At 35.4% G+C, this 20,120-nt stretch overlaps 1 protein-coding gene across 2 annotated transcripts in view; it reads left to right on the top strand.

The window, feature by feature from the left end:
- The window catches only part of LOC117209233 (ras-related protein Rab-37), a 175,375-nt gene that overhangs the window by 35,811 nt on the left and 119,444 nt on the right, over window positions 1–20,120 (top strand). For both annotated transcript variants that reach the window (XM_033450991.1, XM_033450989.1), the window contains exons 2-3: window positions 3,644–3,758; window positions 12,463–12,720. In XM_033450991.1, the coding sequence (XP_033306882.1) occupies window positions 3,696–3,758; window positions 12,463–12,720 (321 nt within the window). In that variant the 5' untranslated portion in view covers window positions 3,644–3,695. The remainder of the gene's footprint in view (window positions 1–3,643; window positions 3,759–12,462; window positions 12,721–20,120) is intronic.

The raw sequence follows: 20,120 nt of genomic DNA, 5'->3' as shown, positions 1-20,120 counted from the left end.
ATAAGGATTATGAATTGAGCGCGACAAGGTTGGGCGGGTTCTACTTTTATCAAAGTTTAATTTTAATGCTGACTTTATCTCCAAATTACGAGATCGTAGATTGCTGGATATAAATCGCGTGTAATATCTCAATGTTTTACTTCGCACAATATTAAAGTGCCCACGTACTACTTATGTAGGTACTTGTGGAAAATGTCATAAAGCAAAAGGTTAGAGAGTAGGGTCACGCGGAGGTTAATATATAGGTAACTACGCTACATGTACATAGATTAAATAAAATTGCTATTATAACCTTCACCTGGAGAGAGGGTTAATAAAGATCAAAAAAAAAATCTCCGAATAATTAACAACGCTTAATTTCTTAAAATAAGCTATAGAAATTACAATGTAAGTTTCTCGATTCTTTCTTCGAATTATTCTTCATTGTTTAATGTTGAAGTTTAAGCGAAGAGTTATTCGAAGAGTCGTGTAGTACTTGCGCATATTCCATACTATGAGTTAAACAGGTTTGGTATCTTTTTACAAATGATATTACCTAGTCCTTTCAAGGTAATTGCACGGAGACGTCAATTACAAAAATTAACTGGATAATTTTCCCACGATTGTATTTACCGATGGGGAGACGCGAGTGTGCAAATTGGCCCGGGATAATGGCGACAACGTGACGCAGGCATCCGGCCAAAGAAACCGACCCAATGTTAACCAACTTCATGAAATGAAGTTAAACTATGTTAATAGTCGTTAGTTTAATGAACAATTTTCGTAATTCGCGTCTGTTTTACAAACTTGTAAATCCATTTTTCAAGTTTCTGTCTCGACTGAGATAACGAGGATCGTTAGACTAAAAAAATCGTGAACGATCCGGCTCCGATTTGGACGTAACGATCGATTTTATTTTATGTACAGTCGTTTTTTCGAATGAGAATGGCTGATAGAACAACACTTTTATGCATTTTTTTTTAATTTTTCGTTGACTAGCATTTTCTTTTAACATATTAGGGAGCATTCAATTTTTGTTAACAACATTTTCTTTTTTTTGTTGCCTCTTGAGGGATCTAAGAAAAGGGACGAAAGGACTTTGGAGGCTGATTTTATCCTTTTAAACTTGAGTTTCCGCAGCTAAAAAAACATGTATCTGCTATATTTGGCTGTTCTTTAAACCTACAAAGTTTTATCCAAATCGGATCGTTCGCGAACGTTCCTTGTTAATTTATTAATGAAAATTAATATCAGGGAATATATCTTCATTCTGCTTAAGGATATAGATACATAATTTCATTCTATGAATTATTAGTGTGCCATTATGCTAGCATTGCGTGCGAAGTTTCAACTTTTCGCAAACGTTGCTTTGAATATTTTGCAGTCCAATTTTAATTTTTAATTACACATTAAGTCTCTTAGTTATAATTGTATTTCTACTAATTGCTTTTAATTTTAATTGAAAATCTTATGATCTTTGCGAGCAACACGGTCGAATGATTAGGCAATGAAAAAATCAATTAAGGGAACTTTATTTATTGTCGCTGAAACTTAAGAAACGGATAGGTCTTCGCTAAAAAAGATTAAGAAAACTTTGATTTGGCCAGACAAGCGTATTTCTAAGCTTTTGGAAATTTTTTACGCCTTTTGCGAGCAACATTACAATTGCATAATTTGGTAAGAAAAGAATTAATTAAGGAAGTTCTTTGCCACTTTTTCAATACTCTTGCCACTTTTACAATACAGAGAAATTCGTTTAAACCTTCGTCAGTTTCAGCGCGCTCTTGGTAGTAAAAATATCGCATGTTTTCGCTGACGAAGCATGTTTCTGCGAGCCGACGCGCAATTTTTAACTATGTTTGCTCGTCTAGATTCGCGTCCTGGTATTTTCCTCGAACTAACGAACTTTCGTTTGGGAAACTCGCGTCGCGATGCCGCGCTTTTCAATCCGCTTAACGTGGTTTCATTTATGCAAAAGTGACGGCGCGCACGTTGAAGATTGTTCGGCTCCCTCGGGGCTAAATCCGATCTGTTTACGCAATCGTGACTTCCAGACGACTACAAATTGCCACGTAAATGTATTACCGAACGATCTCGTTAATTTCTACAAGTGTTTCTGTCGTCTTTATCGTTTCGTATCAATTCTACGCTCACTGTAAGACACATACCATTAACAAACAAACAGTACTTCTTAACATTACGTGTACGAAGAAATATTACAATGTTGCGAAGATTAAGACATTTACAAAAATCTGATAAATTTCAATGAGCATTATATCATTATGATTGTTATAAATTACTATTTCGTTCGAGATCCTAAATTATAAATAAAACTGATATATTTAACACTAGAATCTGCCTGCAATATGTACTCAAATGTTCTATATATAAATCAATGTATATATTTATATTTATATTTCAAATGATATTAATTAAAATAAATAAATCTATAAAATTGTGATTTTCTAAATAATGATATGTAATGATATGTGACGAGTTTGATGATTCTAATGTCAGTATCATAATAATATTCGCCATAATATTAATGGATAAACAAAAGTTAATTTCTTTAGCATTTGTAGATATTTATCACATTTCTCGATGACTATATTATTGTAACCAGTCGCAAGATTCGTGATTTTTTCAAAAATTTTTAGCACAATCTTGTATCTTCTATCGTAGCTTTTTCTTTTGGTAAATATAAGAAGATACGATTATAATACGATAATACACATGATAATAGGAAGAAGAAAAAGCATTGGAGTACAATTGGCGGCTACAAACAAACTGGTCGGCTGAACGGTCGATTGATGAGAAATTTTAGTGAACCGTTTTGTATGAACGCAAACATTTGGTCGGCTAGTTTCGTCGACCATCGACTAGTCTACTTGATCAATTTTAGTCGACAGATTTAGTCGACCCGGCCATAGCCGTCTTAACGGACACTTTGTTTGGATAACAGAACGTTCAAATAACAAAGTACCTATTCGGATAATAGAGTATTTTTGAAAAAATAATAGACCTATTTTCTTCTTGTGCTGTTTGAAACGTAAAATGTAAAATACGAAAGGTAGAGAAGAAAATATTCAACGTGGAATTGATGTCAAAAATAGAAAAGAAATATATTAAGCCTATTTTTTTTCTCGAACCGTTCAAAATGTAAAATGTCGAATTAATGTTGAAGATATTCCTTAACCTCCGCGTATTTTTGAACAAGTAATAAACCTATTGTCTTCTTTCGCATTGTTCGAAATGTAATACATAAAATACGAAACGTAAAAAAATACGAAATTTTCAACATTGTATTAATGTTAAAAATATTCCTTAACCTCTGTACCTGGTTAAAAGAGTTAAGGTCTAAGTAAACTTATAAAAGGAAAAATTCATCCCTTTATGCTTTACGGACTGAAACAGTGAACCCTCGCCCTAAAAAAGCTTATTTCAGTAAGCAAAACAACCCTTCGTCACCTCGCTCCACACTGAAGCCATATTGCTATAATTTGCCCTCATAAATGGCGAAACTCTGTGCGAATGTCATAATCGACAAGGGATGTTGCGTATTCGTTTATCAAGTATTCAGCCCCTTGCGAATTCCCTCGAATCGAATTACGAGCTTACAAATCTGCTCCCATTCACTGACTAACGGTGCTTTCTCTCTTAACAGAGATCTGATGTGACGTCGTTGAACAATCTGGTGGGCCGTGTAAAGGGGCAAAATGAGGGGTGGCAGTGGTGACGTCCCTCCCATGGTCACCGTCCCCGCCTCCGCGTCTCTTAACGTGAGTATACCGTACATTTTTTCCTATCAACTAAAAGCTTGGAATTAATATCTGTTTCACGGAACCTGAGAATTTGAAAGGATGTCAACTTAGAATTTCTTTGCCTTGCAACATTATTTCACAAAAAATCTATAGAAGTAAAGAAAATTCTGACTGCTGCCTGTAACATTAATTTCAAACTAACGAGATTTAATAAACAAATTTCTTGTAAATTTATAAAGATAGTACAATTTTACGCGGTACTTAATGTACATATACAAAAAGACAAAGAAATATTTATTTACTCGATCAATTCTAGAAACTCATGATGGATCCTGACAATTATGGACAATAGGAAAGACGTTGCTCGGTATAAGTTTAATCAGAGACTATAGTTGCATGGCTAATCACATAGTTACACGAATTACGACTGGCGCGTGGCGGTGCGGTTCTCATGTGTACAAGGCCGCCATACATAAAATAATCGATATACGTATGATTAATATTAGGTTGTCCGAAAAGTGTCTTTCTTTTATAGACCCGTCTTTTACAACGATGCATCTTTATACAAACATGCTATCGAACGTTGTGATCTTTATTTTGATGGAACAAAATGGATCATACGTAATTCGATAAAATAATATAAAATAGAAAATGATGCGCATTCATTATTTCCTTATAAAACGAAAGAAACTTTTCAGGCGACCTAATATTATCGAAAATTTGGATCGTTACTTTTCAAATAACTGTCTTAAAAAATTACGAAAGCCAGAAAAATAAAGATACCACTCCACCTGGATTATCTTGATCCCCAGACACGCGTCTCCTATAAAAAACAAACTTCAAAAGGATCAAAGTTTCTGTTCGACAGCTCCTTATAAGTACACCTCAGCCATCATTCACCTTGGTAATACACAATCTGCGTAATGTCTTGCCATCACGAGACGACCAAATCCCTGGAGGATTTTTCAAAGTGTCGCGAGCCCGTTTCCCGCGGGATGATTTCGTAAGCCAATTACCGCGGGCGAGTTTATCGTCACCGCGGAACCGGGCCGTCGTTGAGCAACGCGAAAACCGGTGCTGCAAGTATTCCGCTCGACAGTCGTGTACGTAGGCCTCCATCGATCCTCTCTGGATCGAACAGACGATCGATTCGATCGTGGATAGCCCGCGCGATAACGAGGGTTTCATCCGAACGGAAGGAACATGCTCCTTTTCCCCTTTTTGCTTTTCGATGACACGAACTGCGTCCCCTTTTTCCTTCTTTTTGGATTCTTAAGAGGATTGCAACATCCTCGCAGACATCGCGATGGAAAATGTTTTCGAGATTATTTTTCGTTGGGATTAACGATGAAGCGAGGATTTGAAAATAGTAGGATGGAATTTCAAATGTGCATTTTTTGCAATAATAAGGCTATTAACGTGTTATCAACGGAGTCGACGTTTTTAATCTTCGACGTTGAGGTCGAGAGACATTTTGACATACACCGGCGTACACAAGTATTAGGACGTCAATTGCTATTTAATACAAGTTGTATGCTTTTCACTGTTTTTATCTTCTAAGTATTTTATTGTAAATCAGTAGTTTCATTTATACTATTCGCGTCTTATAGCGTAAAATGCCAAATACAGTAAGATTTGTTAGAGTTGTTCAATAGATATAACGAGTAGGCGTTGTAATATTTATGGCTGCAGTGCAGGTATCGGCAAAAATTTGTCAGAACTGGAATAAAATATCTTTCAGAGTACAATGAGTTAATGGACTGCGAATGTTTACGCAAATTCATATTTGTACCGACGTAAGGGAGAAGCTGGAACCTGAATACAAAATCACTTTCAGTTGCTAAATATTCTGAAGCATACTATACTTTGCATACGTTACACATTTGTGTATGTATAAATGTTACTTTTATCTGATATACCACCATTCAAAAGTATTCAGCTACTTGTTTATTTTTGATAAGATATATTTCAATTAGAAAACTACTGTCAAATCAAACTGCGATAATTTGCTTCTAGTACAACACATAGTATCTGTATCATAATTCGATTAAATTCATTTTCGGAAGTCAGTAAGCGACAATAAAACTGATGTTCGTAATTGTTCTACCTTACAGAACTACTTTGTCAGTTTAGTTCAGATTAAGAGGGATATTCTATATAGCTAGAAAGATTCCTGATGTTAATACAACTAGCGATATTTAAGTGGTAAATTTATATACCATTATATATAATAAACACTAAAACAAATTATTTCTGTGATTTTTGATACGTAGGCAATACATATCTATATCTTGTTGATTGCATAAAAAGGCAGCAAGTGTTGCTTTCAGTTATTAATTTACCATTCATTTGTACAATTTGGTAAAATTTGCATGTTGTTACTATAAATCGACCAAAATCACCGAATACTAACATGTAGTATGTACTTCTGTATATATAGACATTACTTTCATCTCATATATTTTTGTACATGTAGCTACTATTAAATTGTCCAAAAAATGTCTTTCTTTTACAGACACGTCTTTTACAACGACGCATCTTTATACAAACATGAAACCTAATCTGTCGAACGTTGTGATCTTTATTTTGAAAATATGCATCCGTTATTTCTTTATAAAACGAAAGAAACTTTTCAGACGACCTAATACTTTCATCTCATACATTTTTATACATGTAGATACTACTTTTATCTCATATATTTTGTTATATCGACGTAACTGTCTATAGGTCACTGAACGCTAGTCTATTTTGCGCAAAATGATTATTAGCACGTGCAATACTTTTGACATTATGTAATTTCAACATTCGACGCGAATGCTAACTTTATTTCATAATACACAGCATATATTCATAGATGATATTTCATAGCGTAAAATGTATATTTTAATTCGACTAAGTATCTTACAGATAAGCAATAGAATCAAAGCAGGAAGTCGTTATCTACATTCTAACGATCGTTTAGCTCGAACCGAGCAAGTATCCACTGAATTATGAACAAGAATTTTATAATTTTTGCCACGTAGAAAAAGAAAGGAAAGAAAAAGCGAAGTATGACAGAATAAACGAGCCATAACGATTTAAAAATGCGAACAGCTATCGGTTATTTACTTGCCGCAAACTTAGTAAAAATTCATTAACAGAAGCACGTGGTTTGGCATAGAAATACATGCACCAACACGCGAGTTCGTAATGCTTCGCCCTCCATTTCTTTTCGGCCAGCAGACCGCCCTGTGTCGAGCCGTGTCGGGACTTAGGGGTAGTCCCACCCCTAACCACGGCTCACAACGTTCGTGCCCCATGAATTTATCATGTTGCTCCTGATAGAAGCCAGCTACCGATTAGGTAGGCTGCATAAAGCGAGAAATTAGCATTCTCGAGGGAGAACCGAGTAGGATCGTGACGCGCCAAGCGTTTAGGAACGGAAGCGCCACGATTGGATTAAATTATTGCAGCCTCCAGCGTGATTGATCACTACCGCTCTCCTTGGGACGATGAATTGATTAAAATCAATTTTAATCTTGTCTCTAAACTTGCTTTTATGCTGTTCGATAATCTTCTAAAAGATTTCTTTCTGCTACGAACTTGCACGTTTCAAATGCTGCTTTATTTGTTACAGCCAGGCTAATTGGACATTTTTTTGAACTATATAGAGTAACCGAAGGATAAAAGTCAGGTGTTAAGAAAATCAAAGTGACAAAAAGGAGGAAGACAACCTTTGGTTCTCGCATTTTGAGAACTTTTCGCACTGTTATATATAGTAGAATTTCTGTGAGAAATTAGGAATTGGATATTTTCATGGTTTTCATCCTTCTAGTATCAATAGTAGTAGATAGGTATAGTAATTTTAAGGCACAGCAAGTAAAATAATTTTTCAATGTTATACAGTTTCCTTTTCTTAAAATTAGATTATCATAGAGTTGTGATATAAATATTCCCTGTAAAGAACATGTAATTTTCTATTTGTTAGAGTTCTCGCGCTAGTTTCTGCTATCTTGTAATTTATATTTAGCGATAACTCGTCGAAGCTAACGTTGAAGCTGGAATTAAAATCATAATTCCGATATCGTAAGCCATGGGTTAATAAACGAGTCCATTTAATCGAAACAATATTATTTATTGCACGTTCGTTCGACCAATTACCGCGTTAACCAACACCGTACCGATTTATTTCATTCTCATTCCATCTCGTTCCACTCACTGTGACGTTTTAATAAGTAAAATCTCGAAATACGGTTGTGGAAACAACAAGATGTATCGTCGAGAAATGACGATTCGTGGAGACACGTATCCGACAGGGTTTCGTTTCTCGACCACGCCACGGAAATTAAATTTTCCGCAAGCAGATCGACGGACGACGAATGAAAAACTTGTCGCAAAGTAAGCAAGTTCTCGGGAAATCGTCTCTGTGCGATCATATCTATTCGATTGAGATTTATCGACGACTAACGAACGTTCGTATAACCAATAACTAAGCAAACTGGTTTACTGATAGCAACTATGCGAACGTTTTTGCATCGGAATGTTTAAACACGCAAGTGCGAAGTTTGATATTAGTGTAAAACCAGTAGTTTCGATTGGAACTCGTAATAGTGGCAACTAAGAGCAGCGATAATATAGTATTCATACAGAATATAAAACAGCGTAAATTGTAGTATCGAGTAGAAATAATGATAACTCCTAAATATTACTATTACTACGAGTTAAATATATACTTGATAATATATAGAAATAATGCTGCATAAGAACCGAATAAAATTGTAGCACGTATAAACGAGTGGTTGAAGTTAATAATAGCGTTCTAATGATTATAAAATAAACTATAACGGTAAAAGATAGTAGCGTTGCATAGAAACTAAAATGTAAGAAATAGAAATATATAAGTTGATGAATGTAATAATAATAAAAAATTCTAATGTAAAATTTCATTTTATTATTCTTTTGCTTTAATAATTATTGAGAATAATAGTAATTTGTAATAGAATTGACCAATTTTGAGCATTGAACGTACTATTATATATCTATAGCTTAGTATTACTTAGTATTGCTTAGTATTAATGATAGCATATACTAACAGTTATTGAAAATAATAAAATTAGTAATAATTTTATTATTATTATATAGCTTGTCAGTAATATTTATCCAATAATAATATTCTTAATTGCATATTATTATACAATTAAATTATGTTATCTCGAATTCACAGTTGCAAATGATTATAAAATGGAACTAAACACGTGTTGTTTTATTGTTCACCACGATGTTCTGAACGTAGAATCGATACGTTTCTATAGCAGAGGACGAGAGTCATGTATGATTTATGGAAGTGTTCTGGTTACCAGGGAGAGGCGTCGAAGAAATCCGATGTAATCTCTCTTTCGCGCTGAACGAGCTTGAAAGTCGCGTATGAATCTTTCAGAGACGTTGTTCACTTTCTTTCCGAGTTTCTTCGGCGAACGAGCAAACTAAGCTCGAACATGTTTCAATATAAATGCTTCATTCGCCATTTTTCACCCTCTACTTATTTCTTTAACGTTTATTTACGAAATCCGCGTAATTTTTTCTTCCTTCTAAATCGTTTTCTATTCGTCGTTACAATGATAGTTTTATACATTTGAAGCGATTCCTCGATCCTTAGGTATGAAATTTTTCATCTTCAAAAGTCTGCTTTGTCCTTAAAGTTGTTTTAATCCATTTGAGCTTCCATATTACTCGTTTCGTTTCATTGAAAATTAAAATGTTATACCCACGGTTCAAGTCAAAACGTTTAAAACACTTTATAGAATATGCGGATTACCTTATAAATAATTATTATATACATTTCTACGAGATAGTTTATTAAACGAAAGTTTTATTCCTCCGTCGTGATAATTGATTATTGGGTAAATTTTTGTCTTGCTATTAATGCAACATTTTTTATTCGTTATAAAATATGATAAAGTGATGGTCCCAGCTGTGCTTTTCTCAGCAGTACCTTCCTAATTATTCTCTCTAATGAATAATGAAATTCACTGACTCAATGTCCATTTTCCTAGGAAAAGAGGAATTTTAAAGTTTCTGCTGTAAAAGGGCCTGTATAATGTCTATACAGAAAGATTAATATTTAACGTTTATAACAGTTAATAAATACTAACGATAAAATAAGGTTCAAAAATTTGTCGCTTAAAAAATCTTATACGAATTGACGTACAATATAAAACGTTCAAAATCTCCAAACAACAATTTACCAAAACTCGTTCATTTATAAATAATTTTCTGCATTTAGAGGAACTTTGGAAGTGCAAAATTGCACAAAATACAGATAATATGAAAAAGTACTTTGAAATATCTCTCAGCTTAGTGTTTTCTATAGTACTTGGCAAGTAGAACAATTTTCCACCAAGGTGCTACCTTTTAAACTGCATTCTCAAAAATATGAACTTGCATAAAGATTCGTAGTCTCGTTAATCACTGGACTAGACTGTAGATTTTTATGCAAATTCATGTGCTTCATTAATTCAAAAAATAGAATCGATGTACCTACTAGATATTTCAGGAAGCTCCTGGATTAATTTTTTATTATCTTTGGCATACCATGCGCGTCCTGCGTAAATTTGACCTTTCTAATTTCCCGTAAACGCATAAAAATCCACGTCCATCTGTTAATCCATTGATCGTGCAGAATTCCATTCACATGTCGACTTTGTTTCTTCACCTCATTCTCGCAGCTTCGGTTTCATCAGCAGTCATCATTAGCGATCGTAGCGAGTACCACTATCGCTTGGCGTTTCGCTAATTGGCATCTGAAGAGATCGCAAGGCCGCGTCGCGTACCGATGGAGATGTCGACCGATCGAAGGACAGTTATTTCAACGGCCAGACACAGCAACGCGGTTGCGTGCGTGCTTCTGCGAACTGGTTTTCTCGGTAGCTTTGATAATGCGACAGCCGTGCCTCGTTTTGCTGAGAATTATCGTGGCCCTCTCTGTACCACGAGCGTTTCTTCACCATATACGCCGCCCCGGCACTGGCCGCGTCCTTCGGATTATAATAAAATATTAAGCGACCGGGATCACCGGTGCGGGGAGTCCGTCTTTCCATCGAGAAGCGACGTCCTCGTGAATTGCTCGTGAATTTACTATACCTATGGCGAGGGCTGGGGCGAGATCTGTGTAGGTGGCCGATATTGCCAGTCTGATAGCTGGTTGGCCGTGAGATTTGAGTTAAAACATCGTTAACCGGACAGATAACGCGGAAACTAACGCCTGCTCGCCAGCGTCTTTTAGTTTTCGCGAAATGTTTCTCACGTGAGAAATTTCAAATGTGCAATTTCAAATGATGATCATTCTTCAGCAACCTGAATGTTATTTTCAGTTTCAGCGTTACAGTCAATCACTGAGGTCTTTCTGTTTGATTTTTTTTTTGCTTCAATATTCGTATTGTCTGAATCTCAACCGTATGTCGAAGAACCGACATACTATATCATTCGGAAGAACTATCTTCCGAATCATTAGTATTATTGTTCGGACAATTGTATAAATTTCATCGAGGATTTCTTTTTCGTTTAAAAATATTGGATCGATAAAGTATCTACTGGTTCGATGAATTAAAGTTTTTGGTCGATTGTAATTCAGTTTAGAGTAATTGTTTGAATAATTTCAAGATTAATGGACATTGCGCGAGTAACGTAGATTTAAGCTACTCTTGTGTCCAAAAGTAGAGGATTTTTGTTCATTTGAAACGCAAGATTCGATGAAATAGATTTGTTAAAAAATCCCCTGTAATGCGATATAATTTAACTTTCGCAACGTTATAATACACGCGGTAATTATCAACTTCGTTTTGTAATTAACACATTCGTTTGTGGATATCATCGGTGTACTAACAACAAGTACCACACTCGATTATTTTTGCATTTTAATGCAATTTTATCTACTCTGTGAAGAAATGAATATTCATTTCATTATATCTAATTCTTATTCACTTTCAAAGCCTACTATAAATATGCAATGCCGTTAAAAAATTATGAGAAACGATTGGCTTACTAATTTGCAATAGCGCAGAAAAACATCAGATTTTCACATTTAAATAACAAAACTGATAAATAGAATTTTCATAGAGCGCTATAATATTTGTACAATGAATTGCTTTTACTGCCATCGAATAAAATTAATACTACGATAAAACATCTGTTATTAAAAAGCAAATATCTCTACATCATATCAACAATCTCTTTATTTATTTCGCAAAATTTTATGTCATACACATAGTATACCATGAAGGGCAAAAGAAAGTGCAAAGGATAAAAAGTACGAAAAACAGCGCAATTATAGAAAAAGAGAGTCATAATCATATAGATATATTATATAGATTGTCATCTTCAACATGGTAACAAATGTTACAATTACTATAATCAGCTTATTGTTAATGCAGCGTAGTTTTCATACAAATTTGCAATATTCTATAAAAATCACATTTACTCGAACAGAGCTCGAATCTAACTTTCGGAGAGTACTATAATTTACATAACAAATTTCCTTTTCTACCACACAATTTTCACCATACAATAAAATTACTACTACGATGAACTGTTAATAATCTGTTATTGAAAATCAGATATCTCTGTATCATCGCCACAATATTTTTATTATCAATCAAACCGAAGAACCGCTCCAAAAAGAAGAACTATATCAATGGTACCATAATTCATCGCGTGTTCACGTTTCCGGTCGATGTTTCACCCACAGATCATGATGGGCGACGACAGCCTGAGCGACGACGTGTTCGAGGTGGAAGACGATGTCTCCATGGCGGCTTCCAGCGGTTTAACGCCGAGGTCTATGGGCCAACCTTTGACCATGACCCCTTCGCCGACCGGATATCGAGACTACAAGCCCCCAGCGGAAGTATTAGACGATAACTATGGCTACTCGTCCAGAGACTACGATAGTATGAGGAGTAGCCTGAAAAGGACCAAAGAAGAAGATTCCGGAATGGCGCACAAGGTGAGTTCTGTATACTTTTTCAATAACTAGCCGAGATTATAGAATAATTCATGATTTTTAAAGTAATTTCTAAAAATTATCGATATATTTTTCTGGTATATTTCTTGACATCCTATATGTTTACTTTCTGAGAGGATATGCACGAGGAAAATGGAGTTTAAATCCGGATCGAGTTGTATAGAAACGCGAACCTTCTTCGATATTATGTGGCGAATGGATTCGATGAAAATGGATTTATAGAATTCGTTTGAATGCGTTGGAAATTTGGAGACCTTATGATTAAAATGGATCGAAAGATGAGACATTTGAAAGGATTTCGTGATGGAGATTTCGAGTTGTTTTGAGATGGTCTCTTTTAAAGGTTTCAAACTTTTAGTAATATTACGTATTACGATAAAGTTTCCTAGAAATTGAATTATATTACGACGTAATTGGGACTCGATAAGGTTTCTAAAATCCTGATATATTCTCATAATCCGGGGAAATTTCAACCTACGAATAATTGCCTGAATGTATGTTTTATTTGACGAATGAAGTTTCAACCATAATTTTCTTCTTCTTCGCCACAGATACAAAATTTGCCAATAAAATAAATTTCAAAAAATTGTATGTAACACACATAATATACCATGAAAGGGAAAAGAAAGTGCAAAGGATAAACAGTACCAAAAACAGCACAATTTTAAAAAAAGAGAGTTATAATTAATAAGAACAATTAGATTATAAATAACAATATTATAACATGGTACCAAATGTTGCAATTACTACAATTAGATTACTGTTAAAGTGGCACACAAATATCTGTCCGCCTCTGCATCTATGAGACTTTTCTATAATTAGTATTCAAATACTTTCCTGTACCACTATACATATACAGCACCTTCGTTTTCATGATATTACAACACCGGTGAGAATAAAGGATCAGCTTCACGACTTCACGAGAATCCATCCTCAAAATAACCGCATTATCTCATAAATCCTTAGGTCCTATTTCGCCTTTTCTGCATTCAATATCCACGAACATACTCTCACTAACATACAACTCTCCTAAAACACGTCTAACACCCTGATCCTCCGATATCCTTACCATTGCTGACTTTTACTTTAAATCTTCTTCCCTAAAACCTGTGTCATGTACGTCCGTAGCCAGCTCACATCCTGCACACTCTGTTTCCTTCAAAATCTATTTGCCCGACGTCTCGCCATTACTCGCCGATGCAACATCCAACGTTAAGTACACGTTAGCTCTCGCGTGGATATTCCGAGTATTCCCGGCATGTATCCAGCCGAGGAAAAAAATATTCACCGCAAGAACGTCGTTTGATATTCATTACCGGCTCATTTGCATGATGGATGGGACACAGCGTTTCTCGGATGTAGCAGCAACAAGGTCAGTCATGCCTTCGTACCAAGGTCAAGCTGGCCTCCTCCCCGTGGCAAGCCTGTGGAATAATGATCGGGAATGCCCGAGGATCGCTGGTACGGCCCCCAACACGATCCACTACGTCCTTCCTTCGGCTTCTTCCTTTTCTTTTCGGCTCTGCTCTCGACAGGGAGACCCGTGCCTATCCCTCTTCCATCCTCGATTCGTCTCGTTCTTCTTCGTCGAACCACGACCCCGTTCACCGCCTCTTTCTTCTCAACGTTTTCTTTAACCATTCTTCTATCCCTTTTATGAATATCCTATCTATCTGCGTGTACGTGTTTTGCTTGTCTTGCCTTCTGCCTTTATGCTTGGCTTTTCACACCAATTTCATTTTTTCTTCCGGTTACATCGTTTTATTGTTTAGACGACTTTGTGTGTTTTATACCATTTTTTTTTTTTTTTTTTTTTTTTGGAAATTTAAAGGGATTTCAGGGGATGAGAATCGTAAAAAGATACTTACCTTTATATTATATAGCTTTTACATAGCGATTATAAGCTTCGATCGAAGAATTTGAGTTTAGTGGGTCTTATTTATTTGAAAGTATGTGCTATTTTATTTATTATAGTTGAGTAGATTGTAATTGAATAGCGACCGTGTCAGAAATTTGTATTTATAAAACGATGGTTGAAATTGTGGCATAGATAAAGCTTGCTAATATACAAGTATGCTGAAGGTTATATGTACTTTAAAGTTCATAATCTACATCGAATATTGCAGCTTTATTGAAGGTAAGAAAACATTATAAAACTTTAGGATGGTAGTTCCATTACAATTGGCCTATCATTCTACAATTCTCTCTTGCATCTCAAATGAAAAAAAAAGAATAAAAAGACAAAGATCTTCGCTTCTAATAACCATTCACATAAAGTACGTATTACTATATAATTCTCATTTCTAATGCCTGGAACTGTTTCGATCTTCTTCTGGATATTCCCAAAGAAATAAGATACAATTTCTCCCCTCTTATATTATAAATAAAAGAGAGAAGAAGTAAACTAGCAACCATCTATACAGCACAACTATATAAATCCAATTCCTAATGCTTGCAATCGTTTCGATCATTCGCTTGAAAAAGGAATAGGATACAATTTTCCCTCTCCCATTTAAAAAAGAAAACAGAAAAATCAGTTCTAACAAGCATTCTCTCAGAACACTGCTACATAAATCTCGAACCTAATGCTCGCAGTTGCCTCGATCCTTTCGTGGACATTCCAAACAGAACACGATACAATTTCCTCTCTGCCATTGCTAATAACAAAAAGGAAAAAGGCAGCCTAACAATCATCCGCTAGCAATCATCCATAGACCTCCACTATATAAATCTCATTTCTAACGTTTGAAATCACCACGATCGTTTCCTGCACGTTCCAAAAGGACTAGGATACAATTTCCTCTCTCCTATTTCTGATGAAAATAAGACAAAAAAACCAGTTCTAACAACCATTCTCTCAGAGCATTTCTACATGAATCTCAATTCTAACGTTTGCAATTGTCTCGATCCTTTCGTGAACACTCCAACGAGAATACGATACAATTTGCCCTCTTGCATTTCTAATAAAGAGAAACGACAAATAAAGGAAAGAAAAATCAGTTCTAACAGCCATCCTCCCACAACGCCACTATATAAATCTCATTTCTAATGCTTGGAATCCTGACTCGATCCTTTCTCGGACAGTTTAAAAGGATTAGGATACAATTTGCCCTCTTGCATTTCTAATAAAGGAAAAAGACAAATAAAGGAAGGAAAAATCAGTTCTAGCAGTCATCTTCCCACAACGCCACTATATAAATCTCATTTCTAATGTTTGCAATCCTGACTCGATCCTTTCGTGGACAGTTCAAAAGGACTAGGATACAATTTGCTCCGTAACATTTCTAAGTGAAAAGAAAGCCAAAAGAATCAATTCTAACAACCGTTTTACCACAGCGCTATCATATAAATCTCATTTCTAATGCCTAGAATCGTGTGGATGCTTTCCTGGCCGATTCGAAAGGAATAGAAAATAAAAGCAGATAGGGATTTTACGATCGACCGGAAGCGATATTCCGATTTGCCTGCGATTACAATGTGTCCGGCGTTTTACGATCAGACGGTGCGGAACGGTTACTGCCCCGATGCCGCGTCTCTCGAAGGAGATCTCGTTTTCTTGTGAGTCGCGAGATATCGTTCCGCGGTGGAGATCGTTAGTCAGGGCTGGCTCGTGCACGGCCGATTCTTGCACGCTTTCGCGTCGAACTGGTTTCACGTTTCGAACGAAACCCGCGTTTATCGGGCTCGGGATCGACCGCGGTTCTCTGCAACCTCGTATCGATAGCAGGGCCGATCTACGGTTTTACGCGGCCGTTCCTACGGCGTCGATTGAATTTTAGAATCTATTTCTGAAGCCCGGTCGATGGACGCGTAGTATCGCGAATGAGTATCTGCATGGTTTCGTCGATTCGTAGTAATGGTATATGAATAGAATTTAGTATGCTCTTAGTATAGCAAATTCGGATATACGCTATCGGCTATAGTTATCAGGGTATCAGCTGATATATAGTACAAATTGCATGCCTTTTATCGCTTCCATTTTCCAGTTATTTTACTACAGATGTGTTGTTCCATTCGCATTAAATATGTTTCATGATGTAACGTACCTATTAAATGAAGTAACATTTGTTCGAATTTTCGAATAAGTGTGCCAATACTTACGATCGGCAGTGTATGTGATTATGATAAGAGGTAAATGTATAACGATAGGATTCGACTCAGCTATTTCTCCAATATGTATATAATATTATGGGGTATATAACATCATCTATATAATATTACGAGGGAATGCAAAGTAAGATTCAAGTAGTTTTGAAAGATTCTATTATAGTAACTCGTGTGTAAAACTCGAATAGATCGCAACGTTCTACGATAAAGTAGGGAAATAGATTTTATACGAAAATCACCTATTATCCTATTATGTTTTCTATTTCGTTATATTTATCTGTACGTAGCGTAAATAATGTAAATTTAATTAATTATGGAATACGAATTATTGGGAAACAAATCATATTATGAAAGAGCTAAATAAATACATCTGTCGTTTGGTTATTTTTGTTCAGATTTATCGCTAGAAATATCAATAGAATCTATTCCTCCTATGACATATTTTACAGGCAGAGGGTGCCTGTATGTGTATACTATAATTAAATTGCATCAAATAATATATTCGGAGAAGATATTATTAGATTAGATTCGGATAGATATATTGATATTACGAAAAGGATTATTTGTAATTTCTAACATTACCTTCAATTTTCTCTCACCATCTTGACTTTTTGTCTCATTTTGTGCATACCAGTTCAGCTACAAAAAGCGCAAGAACGTGTTATATTTTTACCAATTAGTCTAATTATATTATTCGCTCGAGTAATACTATTCACGAATCTTTGCTGGTAGCGGTAATTAACGATAATTTCCTGTATCTCTGTCGTCCATATATTTCCTAATCAATTCTTTTATTTACATTCAACGTACCGCCAACATTATGTTTATATTAATTAAACATTATTTATCGACCTGATACGATGTAAAGTATTTAATCATATTCGTACAGTGTAAATTCTACAGATTTTTAAATTCTTCGGAAAAATATACCAAATAACGTCTGAAGAATAATTAGCATAAATATCCAAAACATCTAATGAATATCTTCATAATGCTCTAAATTACGTAATAAATATATAAAGTATCTAATAAATAAAGTATCCAATAAAGTATCTAATAAATATCAAATCTTCATCAAACAATCGCTGCGCCGAAAATTGTGAAAAAGGTCTCCGCTACGATAACAAAGGAAAGAACATCGTTGGAGGTGCATGATTCGCGAAGCGTTTTCAGGATGTCACGGCAATTAACGAGGGAATCCTCGGGGTCTGATTCGAGGGAAGGAGCCAGAACTGCTCCAGTGATCGGCAGGGCGAAGTAAAACCGGTAGGGGGTCCACGGTCCCGAGCCGGTTCTTGCCTCGCATTTTCTTCCAGCGAGTATTCACTCCTATAAGGGATAATTGAAGAGCTGGGTGCGCTGCAACCGGCTGTACTGTTGCAAATCTTTCGGCAAGAAGGGAGGCTCGTGCACTTTACAATCGATTCGAGAAACCACGTTCCTTTTGTTCAATTTACTATCGAGTATCTTTCGGATACTTTGTGGTTCGTCATCGTCATGACTGGACTGTGGATATTTATGCAAATTCGTAAATACTTCGATGAAGCTGACAATGAAAAAGATGGAGCCCAGGTAGAAAATTGCTTTATCTATTAAATACTATGCAGCTTTGGGTATTTTCTATATATTCTGTGTATTACGTGTATTCTGTACATTTTTACATTTTCATATTTAAATGTATCAAAATTCGCAGTCTGTGACAGTGTCAAACGAATTCATTGCTTCTACTAATCGATGGACTTTCTGATGTGCAATTGTCTAATGCTCATAACTTCTTGAGCCTCTTAAATCTGAAACTTATCTGAAATGTACTAATCTCAAACGTAGAACAACCGCAACTTTAGTGAGATACGCGCGTAATGAAATTTTCGAACCATAGCGTGATTTAGTTTTTCTTATGATATCGAACCCATCTTGTAATTACAATATCCATTTGTGCAATAAGTATCCGTAAGCACAGTACAATATAAATCAAGCATAATTCAAGTATAATTCTAAAAGATACGAGAAACATTTTTTGAATAAAAATATTCCTGGGTATACGAGATTCTTTTCGCGAATGACCAAGTTCAACGCTCGATAGGCATGCATGGACCATTTATTTTGAAAGTGGCGCAAGTTCAATTTTTATTGTTTCGAGAAAATCAACGATTGTCATATTAGTCAATTGAAGAACATAAAATAATTATGTCAAGTCTGACAATGTTTCTACTAATTCATCAATATGTAATTTCATTATATAAATTTCTTTTAGACGAATTTAACTAAAATTATATATATTTATGGCTGTAAATCACTTTCAAAATAAATAATATTCCATACGTAAGTATATTTTCCACAGAGAATTAAAAGATAATTATTTTTTCTTCTCACGCAATCAGATAGGTAAGAGATCCTCGTTAATCGCCTGAAGTGACCGCCATAGAAGGCTATAGACGATTAACCTAATTCAGGCCTATAAACCATTAAGAGGAACATGAAATTAAAGAGCAAACAGCATGGACCAACGAATGATCTTCGATCAAGTGTATATGTTATTCCAAGTGTTCGTGGTTCTCCAGGTTCGATCAATAGGCTGATTCACAGCACTCGACGCAGTGGAGAGGTGACTAGACTGTGTGGGTGGATTAAGAGCACAATTGGCTATGGTCGAGTGTTTGAGCCGGACGGCGCTACTACTGGAATATGATTAAGTCGTTGCTCGATACGTTGCGTCGTCGTGGCATTAACGTCGAATCCGGCTGATTTTGACCATTCATGGGGAAATTACGTGTTTCCGGTTGCATCGTACGCATCGATCGCGTCTCTGTATATCGAAGACTGAATTTCAAACGGCCACGGCCAGAACTTGCAGCAAGTTTGTTGATCTTCGGTATTAGCAAATATTAATTCTGAACTTGACGAGTATCTAATTTGTATACTTAATGGATTTATCTCGAACAGGATATTGTAGGAGAGATGGTTTCGTTTCGAAATTTGTGTTTGGATGATACAAATTGTTTCACGCTCGTTCTAATTGTCCTTGTTTTCGTAATCTAATTTTTCTTCTCTGGAATTTAACTTAATTATCCGATTTAATTTTTTCTTGATATATCATTTGTATGTCGATCGTGTCATTATTGACGCATATTGTATCATACTAATTTTCAAAATGCTGGGAGCTAATGGAAATTTAGATGTAGAATTCTATATCTCAGACATAACTATAGAATATTTCTTTTCTTTTTTAAATTAATATTATCTAAATTTCGTCTATGATCCTCTGTAATCTTCTT

This window comes from Bombus bifarius, unplaced genomic scaffold (assembly GCF_011952205.1).
Source record: "Bombus bifarius isolate JDL3187 unplaced genomic scaffold, Bbif_JDL3187 scf7180000008166, whole genome shotgun sequence".
Taxonomy (NCBI): Eukaryota; Metazoa; Arthropoda; class Insecta; order Hymenoptera; family Apidae; genus Bombus; species Bombus bifarius.
This window is presented reverse-complemented; position numbering and strand designations above follow the sequence as displayed.